Source organism: Puma concolor, chromosome D1, assembly GCF_028749965.1.
Source record: "Puma concolor isolate L17-30 chromosome D1, mPumCon1.1.hap2, whole genome shotgun sequence".
Taxonomy (NCBI): Eukaryota; Metazoa; Chordata; class Mammalia; order Carnivora; family Felidae; genus Puma; species Puma concolor.
In genome coordinates, this window is record NC_141676.1 from 1,682,799 (window position 1) to 1,695,673 (window position 12,875).

A 12,875-nucleotide genomic window follows, 5' to 3' on the forward strand; every position below is an offset into this window, starting at 1 on the left:
AGCTGACGTGGAAACGCTTTCTTCAAGTCCGTGGCTTATCTCTGCGTCCCTTAGCGGCGTCTTTTGCACAGCAAATGCCTGGGATTTTGATCAAGTCCAACATTTCCATTTCTGCCCCTCACAGATTGAGCCTGTAGTCTTGTGCTTCAAAACTCAGCGCCAAACCCGAGGCCCGGAGATTTTCTTTTGTGATTTTTCTCAAGAAATTTTAGTTTATGCTTTAGTCTCTTAGGAGTGTATCCAATACCTTTACATTTTCAGATTGTTGACGATCACCCGTAACGTTAGGCAGAAATGCCAAATGTGTTAAAACTTACACACACACAACATTCATGGGTTTATATTACACATAATTTAGGAGGCAGCCGTATTACTCTGAAGTGGGAAGATCTTCCTTTTTCACAAAACAAAAGATAGCTCTTATCACCTTAAACACATAAAACACTCTCTATGATAAAAACAACCATCCTAAGGGCTGAAAGACCAAAGATTGACGGGGGGAGATATCCATGCCTGATGTAACAAAAAGTTAACATCTTTAATATATAAACACTTCCTACAGATTGACAAGCAAAAATGGGCAAGAGATATGAACAGGCAATTCTGCAAAAGGAAATGCAAATGGCCTCCAAGCCACAAAAGGCATTCAGCACAAAAGGAAAACCAGATCCGGTCTTCATCCACGCGTGGCACGCCCCGGGGAAGGGTGCCAACGGCTGGTTCGCACCTGGATGTGGGGGAGCTGTCATATTCACACACCGCTTGCTGGTGGAGTCTGAATTGCTAGTTTCTTGGGAAAGCAATCCAGCAACATCTATTAAAATTACCTAGGGAGAACCCTCTCACCCAGCCCCAGTGTCAGGTTTCCATACAAATGGGTGGCTCAGCATCGACTCAAAGTAATGGCTTAAAGCTAAGAGAGCCTAAGGAGCTATCAGACACCGAATGGTTGAGTTAATGTGGCAGGCGTGAACCACAGACTATTATCCAGCTACCAAAACGCAGCCCCACATCTGTATACCTGCAGAAAAATGAGATGAGCATGTCTCAGAGTGACAGGGACAGCACTGTCCCATGTGGGTTAAAAAAAAAAAAAAAAAAAAAAGAGGTCTTACCTGGTGTCAGCGGCCGCTGAGCAGAGAGAGATGAGCTAGGAATCCCGTCGGTGGTTGACCTTGAAGGAGAGCCTTCGTGGACCTTTGAACTGTGTCACTTTCTACAATGAGTACTTAATTTCTTTTACAATAAAAACGTCAACTGAAGGGAAAAAAAATCAATCCACACTGAGAATCAGGGGACGGATAACGTATTCTCAGCAGCGCTGAGCACCAGCCCCAGACTGTAGGGGGTGGGCCCGGGAGCCTGAACGTTACGCTGACCCTTCGTGGCGGGTATGGGTCGCAGACGTGACGCGGTGAACCGAGCGAGGGGCCGGGAGCTCACCGGCTGCCCCTCTCTCCCAGGCTTGCCACTCCTTGCGGGCAGGAGCGCGACTGCCCCGGGTCTCCGCTGACGTGAAGCCCTCCGTCTGCGTGACGGGGACGGCATGGTGGCGGGGCTCCGGGTCCCTCACCGGACCTGTGCCTGTCGGCCGTGTTTTATCGTTGTGCCTGAACGTTCAGGGTGAACCCGGAGACAGACCTAGACGCCCGGGCTGAGCCCTCGCCCTGCCCGGGTGTCGGGGGCCCTCCACTGGTCCCCAGCCTCGGGCTCAGGGGGGCCGCCTCAACCCCCACACCGGATCCCCCGTGCGGAGGCCCCGTGTACCGTCCCCGTCCCTCGCGCATCCCTGCAGGCGCATGTCCTGTCAGTCTGTGGGAGGGCTCGGGGCGTGCAAGTCTGCCCCGCGGCGGGGTGGGGGGCGGGGGCCGGACACGCGAGCCCGGCTCTGGCCAGCCCCGGGCCCTTCCCCGGCGAGCCTTGCGTGGAGGCCTAACGTGCTGCCCCACACCTTTGCCCACAGTGAAGAGCCCCATGCTGCTGGAAGTGAGCACGACCCACTTTTTGAGAACCAACAGCGTGGCCGAGGACCTGGATCTGGAGGGGGAGACGCCGCTGGTCCCCATCACGCACGTGTCACAGTGAGTGGCCGCTCGCCCGCGGAGAACGGGCTGGAGGGGCGCGGGGCTCAAGAGGGCCGCCTCGGGGCCGCTCCGGGGCCCAGGCCTGCTCTCCCGGGGCCCGCCGCTTGCCGCCCGCCCTCGGCAACCTGGGGGCCACCGGCGGCCAGGGGCCGGCGCCAGCGCCCAGGCACCGAGCGCGGAGGAGAGCGGGGGCGCCTCCCGCCAAGTCTGGGAACACGATCCTCTTGTTTGGACTTATGGAAAACCAAACTGATCATTTTCCACTCGTTTTTGTGCTCTGAGCGTCTGAGAAGATTGTTTTTCTCTCCCCTCGCCCCCTCCCCCGCCCCCCAAAAGAGAGACGACTTTGTTTTTCAGCAGCGCTTCCCCGTAGAACCCTGGCCAGAGCCAAGGGGCAGATGCCGCGGCTGTCCTCAGGGGCTCCTTCAGGTGGAGGAAATGGCTGATTTTCCACGCCTTCCACTTGGCCTTCCCCCGAGGCACAGCTGGCCTGGGACGCACGCCCGCCCTCCCCCGCCATGCCGGCATGGCCAGGCCAATCCCCAGGGCCCGGCCATGGTGTGATTCCCTTGCGATGTATGACTCAGTGCTCCCGGCAGGGGCACCCAGTGGTGACAGCACGTGGTGGGGTCAGTGGGGCACTCGGGCGCCGTCTGGCCGCCGCCCCGTCGGGGACTCCCCGGAGGAGTCCTTCTGTGTTGGGACGCGCGCGCTCCCCTCAGCCCTTCCCAGAGTCACTTGCTGACACGGTGTCCTCTCCACGGACATTTCTCCGGAGGGTGTGTCCGTTCTCCCAGGGTCTCAGGGTTGTCGTGAGCCATGTGCGCCTCTGTCAGAGCGAGGCCCTAGGCCTGCCGGCTCTGCCCGGCAGGTGACTGGGGACTGAGACAGCCGGGACCCAAATGGCAGGGCCTCCTGGCCGCCCACGCGGGACTGGCGGAGTCGGGTGGCCAGCGAAAGAGGAAGGCAGGACTGTGTCACGATGGTACCGTGATCACACAGGACGGGACCTGCCCGCCGTCTTTCCCTGCGCAGCACCACCTCCCCCCAGGCTCACGGGGGGTCAGGCCTCACCCGGTGGTGGTGGGGGAGGGCATTGTGCGCAGGACCTGTTTACCGGACTCGCGTGAGCCCGCTGGGGCCCTGGGAAGCAGGGGCGACTTGTCCTCATGGACCCGGCAGCGGAGGGGGCTTCTGGGCCCCCATCCACCCCGGAGATGACCGGACAGGCTTGCTGGGCGAACGTGCCAGGGCAGAGGTGTGAACAGCCAGGGAAGCCAGGCCGTGCGGGTCCAGGCCGGGGCCCGAAGGCAGAGTGCGGACTTAGGCACTTGGGCCGAGGCGTTTTCAGAGTCCAGGGCACAAGAGAGACCGCAGGGTGCTAAAAGCTGGCGTTCCGTGCCTGGTGGTGTGTGCGACTCCGGCGGCAGTGGCTACTCGGGGCAGGGACAGCCATGACCCTCAGGCAGGTGGATTCCACGCGGGCGTCACGGTTCCCGCTGCCCCTTCTCGCCGCTCTCTCCCGTCAGCCCGTTCATTCTCCCAGCTGTGGCCCAGCCCCTCGACACACAGGAGGAGTCCCACCCTGGAAGGACAGGGCTGCCTCACCAGCTCCCTGGCCCTGCGAGATCCCCACAGGGAGGCCCAGGGTGAGGGTGATAAAGGACTGGGGATCCAGGGGGCCCACAGCCAAGCCCGCAACAGTCACCCCTTCGGGGTGAGGGCCGTCAGCATGCACCAAGCTTCCCGGGGCCACGGCCTGCCCACCTGCCCGGGGAGCCCCGGGAGGCGATCCAAGCCAGCAGAGGCAGTGTCATCAGGGGCACTGGGCCACTTCTCTTCTAAAACTGCGGCCGTCAGACCGGAGCGGCCCGGATGCTTGCTGCGGATTGGGTGCTTCGCCGTCCCAAACGCCCGCCGTGGGCCTTCTCGGGCCAGCACTCCCAGTGTGGCAGGTTGGCTGGGGGGTGGGGTGGGGTGGGGGGGTGTCTCCTGTCACCCCCGGTGCTGTCCGGGCCTACACCCCAGTCCTTGCCCAGCTGGGTCCCCATGCTAGAACCTACAAGGGCTTCTCCCAGCAGATCTGTCCACCGCACTTGGTCAGTGGTGGGTGCTGGGAGCAGGGAGCCGAGGTGTCAGTAGAGGGGCCACCTCAAGGCATCGCTGTCCCATCAGGTCAGGGTCAAGGTGGAGACCGCAGGGCATCTGCGTGAACGTGTCCTTAGTACAGGGTGCTGTGCCCTGGGGAGCCCTGGTGAAAGGCGTGTGATGCGGGCCCAGGGAGAGGTGGGGGGGCCTCAGAACCCAGACGCCCCCGAGGCTGCAGGCAGGGCAGAGGCCCCCCCACCCCCCGCCCCACGGCTGGCAGAGGTGGCTCTGGGGGCGCCACGACTGCCCTCCGTGCCTTCACCTCCTGCCCGGCACTCCTCCTGACGGATGCCCCCAACTGAACAGCTCCGGCTGCTTGGGGACACGTCAAGGCTGCTGCAGGCAGCCCGGCCCCGCGGGCACCTGCCTTGGTGTGTGTGAGAGGGGCAGGGGTGTGCACGGGGGTCTCGCAGGGGGGCAGAGAGGGTGGGAAGCAGTTGCTGACAAACAGATTCGTCCTTCTCCAGCGTTTTACTGATGTTCAATGTATTACCACGTTGGGTCGGATCCAGGATTCAAATTAAAAGCATAAATAAAGACACATTTTGTTTCCATCTCAAGCTCTCCCCACCCGTTGGGCCCCAGGGAGGTGAGGTCACTGCAGCCTTGATTACGGGAAGGTCCCTGGGGCTGGGCGAAGCTCCTCTTTCCGGGGCCTCTGGCCGGGATGAGGGGCGGGGAGCCGGGGGCCCTGAGCAGCCCTGGTGCGATCTAGGGAGTCGCCGGGGCGTACCGTGTTAGGGAGACAGAGTGCTCTCGGCCACCCCAGCCCCCCACGCGAGCCCCGGAGACCCCATGCAGCCCTGCCCCGCCCCCAGCTCTAGGGAGCCAGGCCGCAGCCTGATGCACCCCTTCCAGGCCGACCGCCTTCCAGGGCCAGCGGAGGGGAGCCCCGTGCACACCTGCGTCCCCCACCCAGAGCCTTGCCACCAGGTTTCCGAGGGGCCGGCGTAAGGTGGAGATGGGGCATCTAGGACAATGGGGGGGGGCGGGAAAGCCCTCTCCCCAACTCTGAGAGAGGAGAGGAGCCCTGCCCCCAATAGGAGCCGGGAGGAGTTCCTGGGCTCCTGCCCCATCTACTGCCTTGTGGCCACTGACGGCCACTGACAGGACAGTGGCGGGGGGGGGGGGGGAGGGCACCTCTGTGTGCATCCTTGTGCCTCCCCATCTGCAGCCATCAGATTCCCACCCGTCTTCCCAACATCTGCTCGGCCAACCTCACCCCGGGGAGGCCCAGGCAGCCAAGCCCTCTGGCTGTCGAGGCCTCCACACCAGCTCCCTGAGCCCCGAGTACGGGGCCTGGGACCCTTCCGGGGCTCCGTCTCCTCTCAGGCTCTCTCTCCCTGGGAGTCCTGAAGCCCCAGGCTGGGAGGGGCTCCAAGACGTGGCTCCCACCCCCCGGCAGGCGGGACCCGCACCGGGGCCAGGCCGGCCTCACCTGAGATGAGGTGGTGAGGGGTGTGGGTGCCTCGGCATGCCTGTTAGCACACCTGGAAGTGGGCAGCTAGGCCCGAACTGGCCACAGCATGAGGCCCCGACTGGGACCGCGTACGGGTGTGGCCTGGGTGCCCCTCGCCCAGGGGCCTTGGGACACGGCAGCCATTTCCACGAAGCCCCCTCCACCCCTGCGGCCAAGCCAGCCAAGCATGGCCAGGAGTCCACGTCTGTCCCACTGGCTGCACGCGGACACCCAAGGCAGGCTGTGTGAGAGGCCCCCCCCACCCCCGACGGGTTCCTCCGGAAGTGGTGACCCCCGGCCCCCTCCATGTCTTCTGTCACAGCATCCTGGACAGGCGAGGCTCAGCTCCTGTCTACCAGTCGCCCCCAGCCCGTCCTGCTCCGCCGGGGACAGTATAGCGGGACACCCTGGGCACAGATGGGCACGGGGAGGGCCTTCCAGGGAAGGCAGAGCTGAGGCTGGGGCACTGCGGGGCCCCTACCAGGTGGCCACGAGCAACTGTGTGCTTGTGGGCCGTCCTGTGACAAGACAGCCTGTAGGTCCTTGAGCAAAACCAGCCCCGTGTGCTTCCATTAGAATTTCCGTGTCTCCGGCTTTCTCCTGGGCCCTGCGGTCTCATGCCGAGACGCTCGATCTCTCTTTTCCAGCAAGGCCCCCGCGGCCCAGCTTTCACCCACGTCACTACTAAGGTCACCTGAGTTCTGCGTTTGCCAGGGAGGCCAGGGCCAGCCCCACGCCTTCTGGAAGCGGGGCAAGTGTCACAAGGCTCGGCCCTGTACTCAGCTCCAGGGACGGCGGGGCTAGCTCTCTGGATGGGACCAGGGTTGCCAGGGGCATTTCAGGGACCCCAGGGCCAGCTGCGGCTCGCTCCCGCGGACCCTGGTGGAGGCCCAGGCACTGTGTGAGTGGCCACCTCCTTGTTCTGCAAACCTTGGTGGGGAAGGACGACGAGGCTGCTTCGGGGCCAGAGAACAGGGGGAAGAGGGAGGGGGCCTTCCAGGCACATCAGAGACCGGTCTCTTTCCGGACCGGTGTCCTGTCTTCTCGGAGCTCCGGACCACCTCCGTCCGCACGAGGTGCCAAGGAAACCCCGTGGGAGCCCGCCCGGGAGTGCCGTGTGGAGCTGCCTGAGTCAGAGCCTCCCAGCCCCGGCCAGCTCAGACCCGTCTCTGAAATGCACGGGGGGATTAAATGTTCTCCTAATTAAATTAGAAGCGAGGCGGAGTGGCTCAGTGGGAAAGGGACGGGACTAGGAATCAGATGCCCTCGATCTGGCTCCCAGCCTGCACCGGCCCAGCTGCAGGCCGGCCCCTGAGGCCCCTGCTCCGGGGAGTGGGCCCTCTTCTAGGTGGAAGGCCCAGAGGAAAGCGGAAGGCTTCTTACGTCCTTTGGGGACCGTGACAGTGAACTCCCGGCCCCGGGCCACTCCCATGGCGGGGCTCCGCGCTCTCCAAGGGCAGGGCTTTGGTGAGGCCGGCCCCGGCCAGGCAGGCAGTGCTGGAGGAGGTCAGGGACAGGAGGGCATCCACTTGCTAGAGGCGGCTGGAGGACTGCAGTGACTCCAGAGGTCGCGCCGGTGTTGCTATGGAGACATCTGCGGTGGCCGCGGGTACCTCCTCTATGTGCTCTGCCTAAACCTGCGAGGGGAGACTGAGCCCTAAGGCAGCCCGGCCGGGAGGCCTGCGTGGGGGGCGGAAGGGGTTGGGGGCCGGGCCGGCTCAGAAAGGACAGTCCTTGCATAGAGAGTGTTTCCCACTTTGTAGTGAAAGGAGACGAGCACGCAGGTCTCCACGGGACTCGGCTCCGTTCACCCCGGGCCCCATGTGACTAGCAGGCAGGTTCCCAGGAAGCCCCCGTGTCCCCAGTCCCCGCCATGCCTTCGGAGGGTAACCACCGTCCCGGCTGCCGGCGGCACCGCTCAGCCGCGCCCGTTCCCGAACCTTCCGCAGACAGACTCGCACAGTGCGCACACCCACCGGCACGTCTGCCTTCCCGGAGCCGGGCCGCGCGGCCGCAGAGAGCGGCGCCTGCCGGCCGGCCCTCCGCGGGGTTCATCCATCCCGTTGCCGGCGGCCACGTGGACGGTTTCCAGCGCCGGGCTGTTACCGTCGGTGCTAAGAGCGTCCCGCACGGGCTTCCTGGGGCGAGAGCAGGCTGCACGTCTGGTGAGAATACGCCCAGGCGTGGGGCTGCTAGGCTCGGGTTCAACAACACCGCCTAGCTGCTGCCCCCCACCGCGGCGGCGGGGCGGCGGGCCGGTTCCGCAGCGTCACCAGCACCGGGCCTTTTTCACGGCCGCTTTCCGCCACGCTGGGGAAGCGGGGGCAGGGGGCACGGCTCGCAGCAGCGCTCTGGGATCTGGTGCAGGCGAGCCTGTTCTGTCGTCTTTTATTCCGCGCGTACTGTCCTCCAGGAACGTGCTCGTGTCTCCGGCCCGCTTCGTTTCGGGTGGCCTTTTCTCATCCATTTACAGCACTTCGTTCTTTCTGCCTTTACCGTCGCCTGGCTAGGACGGGCGTCAGAAACGCGCGTGCCCACGCCCACGTACGTACACGGCACGTAAGGGCCGCCTCCCCCTCTTCCGTCGTCTTTCCCTTCTCCTGAGGGTGTCTTTTGACGAACAGAACTTTAAGTGAACTCCTAATGTGATTCAGTTAATCAAACATTTCCTCTCCGGATAGTGCCGTTTGTGTCCTATTAGGGACACGTTGACTGCTCCAAGGTCATAAAGATACTCTGGTTTTTTCTGAAGCTTTATTAGCTCACCTTCCCCGTGTCGATCTGCAGGGCATCTGGAATCCATTTCTGCGTCCAATGTGAGGCCGAGGTCAAGGTGCATTCTCCCCCACCGGGCTGCGCAGGCGGGCTCAGCACCCTTCACCGGAAAGCCCATCCTTCCCCCGCTGCCCCGCCAGGCCCACCCCGTCACCCTCCGGCTCGCTGTCTGCGTGGACCTCGGCTTCGGAACCCCATCTGGTCCCTCTGGTCAGACTGTATGTAGTTCGCCAGGGCCATGCCTCACGGTCCCCGTGCTCCGATCCCGGGTCTTGACAGCCGGCGGGGAAGGCTCCGGCCAGGTCCCCAGCTTCGCCGCTGGCCTGTGTCCGTTTGGTCCACCCCTCCACCCACAGCCGGTCTCCCCAGAAAACCTCCTGTAGGTGGGGGGGGGGGCTCTCTAGACGACTGTGGGGAGGGCGACCATCTTTGCAGGATCGAGTCTTTGCGACTGTGGCCCCGATGCGTCCCTCGTTTACTTAGAACTTACTTCTCTTTTCGTGGCCTGTAGTTTTCTGTGCAGTGATGGTGAGCGGTGCGTCTGAGATTTATTCCTCGTCAGCTGATGTTTGTATGTCCACCAAGCCCAGAGACGCTGCATTCGCGGGAGCCCTGGCCAGCATGGATCATGTCCTGCCTGCAGGACACCGGGGCAGTCTGCTGGCCTCCCTGGGCCCTGGTGCCCTCTTGTAGACACCGGAGGTGGGTTCTCACGGTGCTGGTATGAGCCCTTGAGGACACGTGGTCGGGAGTCTGGCCTTGCACCTAATTCAGGAACATGCCTGATAAATGTCGGCCGGTGTAAAACGTCCCCCTGGGACGGAAGAGCCCATGGGGACATCCCTTCCTTCACCCAAGGGCTTCTGAAACCGCCACATGTCCATGGGGATATCAGGGACTGTCCTTAACAAGATGTACACGGAGGCCATTGAGCCCCGGGCCTCGAGATGGGCTGGAGGCAAGTTCACAACCTCTAGTAGCCTCTAGTAGCTGGGAAAGGGGGTCCGGGACCGTCGGGGCCCCTGGCTCCCGTGGAGGTGCAGGGAGAGGCCTGGGCCCGCCGTCCTGCTGCTCAGGGGTGGGGCGAGGGGGGCCGGAGGACCGTGCCCCGGAGCGGCCACACGTGCCCCAACATGCTTGGGCCGTTCACGCCCCTCACGGCCGGGCCCACCTGCCGAGGACAGCACAGGCTTGCGGCAGAGCGAGGGGCAGCGTGGGCCGTGTGTCCCGCCCTCCCTGGGCCCTGTGCGAGGCGGGGATGGAGGTCTAGCCCTCATTCTCTGGGCGGCTCACTGGTGCCCAGGGGTGCCCAGCAGGGCGGCGGCCGTGCTCCCGGGCTTGCTCGTGTCCAGGTGCTTAGAGCCCACACCGACGGAGCCCTGCTCTGTGTCCAGCTCTTGTGTCAGGGTCGGGAGGGGAGGCTGCCCTTAGCCGAGACGCACAGCTTGTGTCCTTGCGGGTCGGTGCGCCCGTTCACAGCGCCCGGCCCTGCCAGCGTCCCCGTGAGGCAGGGGCAGAGCCGGGGCTCATGCAGACACGCCGTCTCTATGGGAGCCCAGGTCTGTGAGGTGGAACCCGGGCCGGTAGCCTGAGGGCCGGCAGGGGGAGAGAGGCGACAGGGGGCGTGGCATCGGCCAGTGCCCCTCTCTTCGCCGGCGGGAGGGAACGGCGCGCGGAGGCCTGTCTGCGTGCCGGCTGGCGGTCTCTGCGGCCGCCTCCTCCAGGGAGAATCCTGCACGGTCAGCATCTCCACACGCCACGGCCCCGGGGCGCCACCAGGCAAGGGGGGCAAGGGGCCTCGCAGACCTACAGGCTACCCGGGGGGCTCCCGGATGGCTTGGGCAAGGCCGAGCTGCCTTCCCGGGACACGGAGTGACAGGCCCAGGGTCACGGCTCCTGCTGCGGGCCCAGAGCCCCCCCAGAGGCATCCGTTCTCAAGACGTGCCGGCCCTTTTGGGACAAGGCAGGCATCCTGGGCAGGGGCGGGCCACAGGGCGGAGGTCTGGCTGTAAATCTGTGAGGTCTGGATGGCCCACGGGAGGCCTGGGGCACCAGCTGGGAAGGAAGTCCTCATGGAGGAAAGGGGAAAGACAAGTGGTGGCAGAAGAAGACAGGAGTCCGGATCCAGCCTCGGAGTCTGGTGTCCACGTCATCCCCACACCCTTAGCCCTGACCCCGCTTTTGCTTTGATCTCGATAAGTAATCTCTTCACATGGGCCGCAGCTCTGGAGGCTCCCTTTAAAGACAGCACTGGGAGGGTCCTGGATGTCTGCACTCAGGGCCTCCCGCCTCCGTGGGCACGAGGGCGGCGGAGTGGGGGTGTGCACAGAGCCCCGAGCGCTGGGTTTTTTTCTTTTTGGGGGCAATTCAAGGGATTTTCAAAGGCAACTTTGACTCTACTGGGTTTGCCTTCCAAGACTTGGGAACTGAATCGTGGGTGAGATATCAGACTGGCCGGCAGCCGAAGCAGGATACCTGCCTCAACAGTGCCCTGCTGGGGAAACTGAGGCAGGGAGTGGGGTGACTTCCCGGTGGGGCGGGGGGAGGCCGCTGGAAGATGGGTGGGAGGTAAGGCCTTGCAGAGAGCGCACAGCTATGCACACCCATACACACACACACACACACACACGCTCAGGGGCGGTCCTTCCCCACGGTTACCTGGCCTGCTGTCCCCCCGAGAGCCAGGCCCCCCCCGAGAGGAGGTGGGCAGCTCCCCGCAGAGTGGCCCCCTCTTGATTCGTCAGTCAGCCAGGCTCTGTACCTCTGGCTTCGAGCCTTTGAACGTGCCCTGGGCTTGTCTCCTGGCCCAGCCCCGGGCGGCTCTGGGGCCCAGTGCCTGCCACTCGGTGGCCCAAGGGCGCCTTTCTTCCCCTGCCTGTCCTTGCTCTCAGGCCTTCTTGGGGTAGGCTTCTGTTTCAGAGTTTCAGGATTTGTCACATCGAACAGAATCTTTTCCACTTTGAAACACTTGAATGCTTTTTTTCTTCTTTCTGCTGTTCTTTTTGAACTGCCCTGCAACCCCCCCCCCCCCAGGCCAAGCGTGCGGGCTCCCCTCCGGAGGGTCCGCAGCAGGAGCAGGGGGCAGGCTCGTGAGATGGGATGGCGTCGGGATCAGGAGAACAGGCTCCCAGTAGGATGGAGTGCCGGCTGTGTGTGTAGGGGCCGGGGGCGGACTGCCCGGGAGACTCAGAGGGACTTCCCTGGAGACGTCCTCCCCAGTGACCCCACGGTCCACGGCAGCTCCGTGCTTATGGGCCTCGCCACCACCCAGCCGTCTCCTGCCCTGGGGAGTGGACTTCTCCAGACCACGTGGCGGGGACTCAGGGGTGGGAAAATATCTCTGTAGGTGTCAGGAAATGGACAAACTGGGAAATGGCAGTGCCAGGACCAGAGTCCCAGGGACCAGTCCCTGAGGGGTCCCTGCCCAGAGAATATGCCAGCTGTCGACAGAGCCGGGGCCGGGCCCTGGGCTCCAGCCTCTGGATACCGTGCCCCTCCGTGCCCCGCGCCTGCTCCTTACCCTGCTGATTCTCCCACCCGCAGGCCCTCCCCCAAGGGATGGTGAACAGTGTCCCCCAGGCGGGTCCACCGCAGGCCAGGCTGGGGAGCAGAGGCCGGTGCTAACCCGTGAGGTCTGAGCTGGCCAGAAGGAACAGTGAAGGTAGCCTCGCGGGCCACGGCGGGACCTCACGGTGCCCAGCCAGAGGCCCCAGTGGCAAGACCGGGGCAGAGGTGCCCCCATTCCCGTCTCAGGAGCACCAGCGAAGCCCTGAGCGGGGCCAGAAGCCTGGGCTGCAAAGCTGCAGCCTCTCCCCAGGCAGAAATGCGAGCCCCCGGGAGTCTGCCGCTTTTGGAAACGGTCTCTGGAGCAAACAAAGGGCCTGTCCGAGCAGAGCGAGGCTTGGCCTGGACTCAGAGCCGCCACTGCCTGGGCGCCAGGCCTCCCTGGACGCCGCGCACCCGGAACTCCGCAGAGGCTCCTTCCCGCTGCTCACAGCCCTCGTCGGCTCCCGTGACCTACAGAAGGACCGCACCGTCCACCTGTCGCTACCTGGCCGCACAGGTGGCAAGGTCCCCGTGACTTGGGTCAGAGAGAAGCGAAGCGTGACCAGCCTGTCCACCGTGTGTGGCTGATCATGGGCTTGTCTCATTGACTGGGCTGGTGTGGGTCTCCGTCTGTAAATGTTTAACTCCCGAGGATGCCAGATCCCAGGGCCTGAAGGCCCAGCCTGGGTGGGGGGAGGGGGCAGTGCTTCTCACTGGTATGTGGGTGTGTGGCGGGGGGGGGGGGACAGGGGAGATCATCTGCAGCCGGCACCCCAGTGCTGCAGCAGGGGGGGCACAGGTGGGATAAGAGGAGGGACTTCCCGCGGGGAGCTCAGCCCCAGGGTGTGCCGGTCAGGGAAGGA

At 64.0% G+C, this 12,875-nt stretch overlaps 1 protein-coding gene across 9 annotated transcripts in view; it reads left to right on the forward strand.

Moving 5' to 3' along the window:
* KCNQ1 (potassium voltage-gated channel subfamily Q member 1) overlaps positions 1-12,875 on the forward strand; it is a 320,333-nt gene that overhangs the window by 137,566 nt on the left and 169,892 nt on the right. For 6 of the 9 annotated variants that reach the window (XM_086676593.1, XM_086676585.1, XM_086676586.1 and 3 more), the window contains exon 11: positions 1,964-2,081. The exons of the other annotated variants lie outside the window; for them this stretch is intronic. In XM_086676593.1, coding sequence (XP_086532719.1) covers positions 1,964-2,081 — 118 coding nt within the window. The remainder of the gene's footprint in view (positions 1-1,963; positions 2,082-12,875) is intronic. 9 annotated transcript variants of the gene reach the window in all.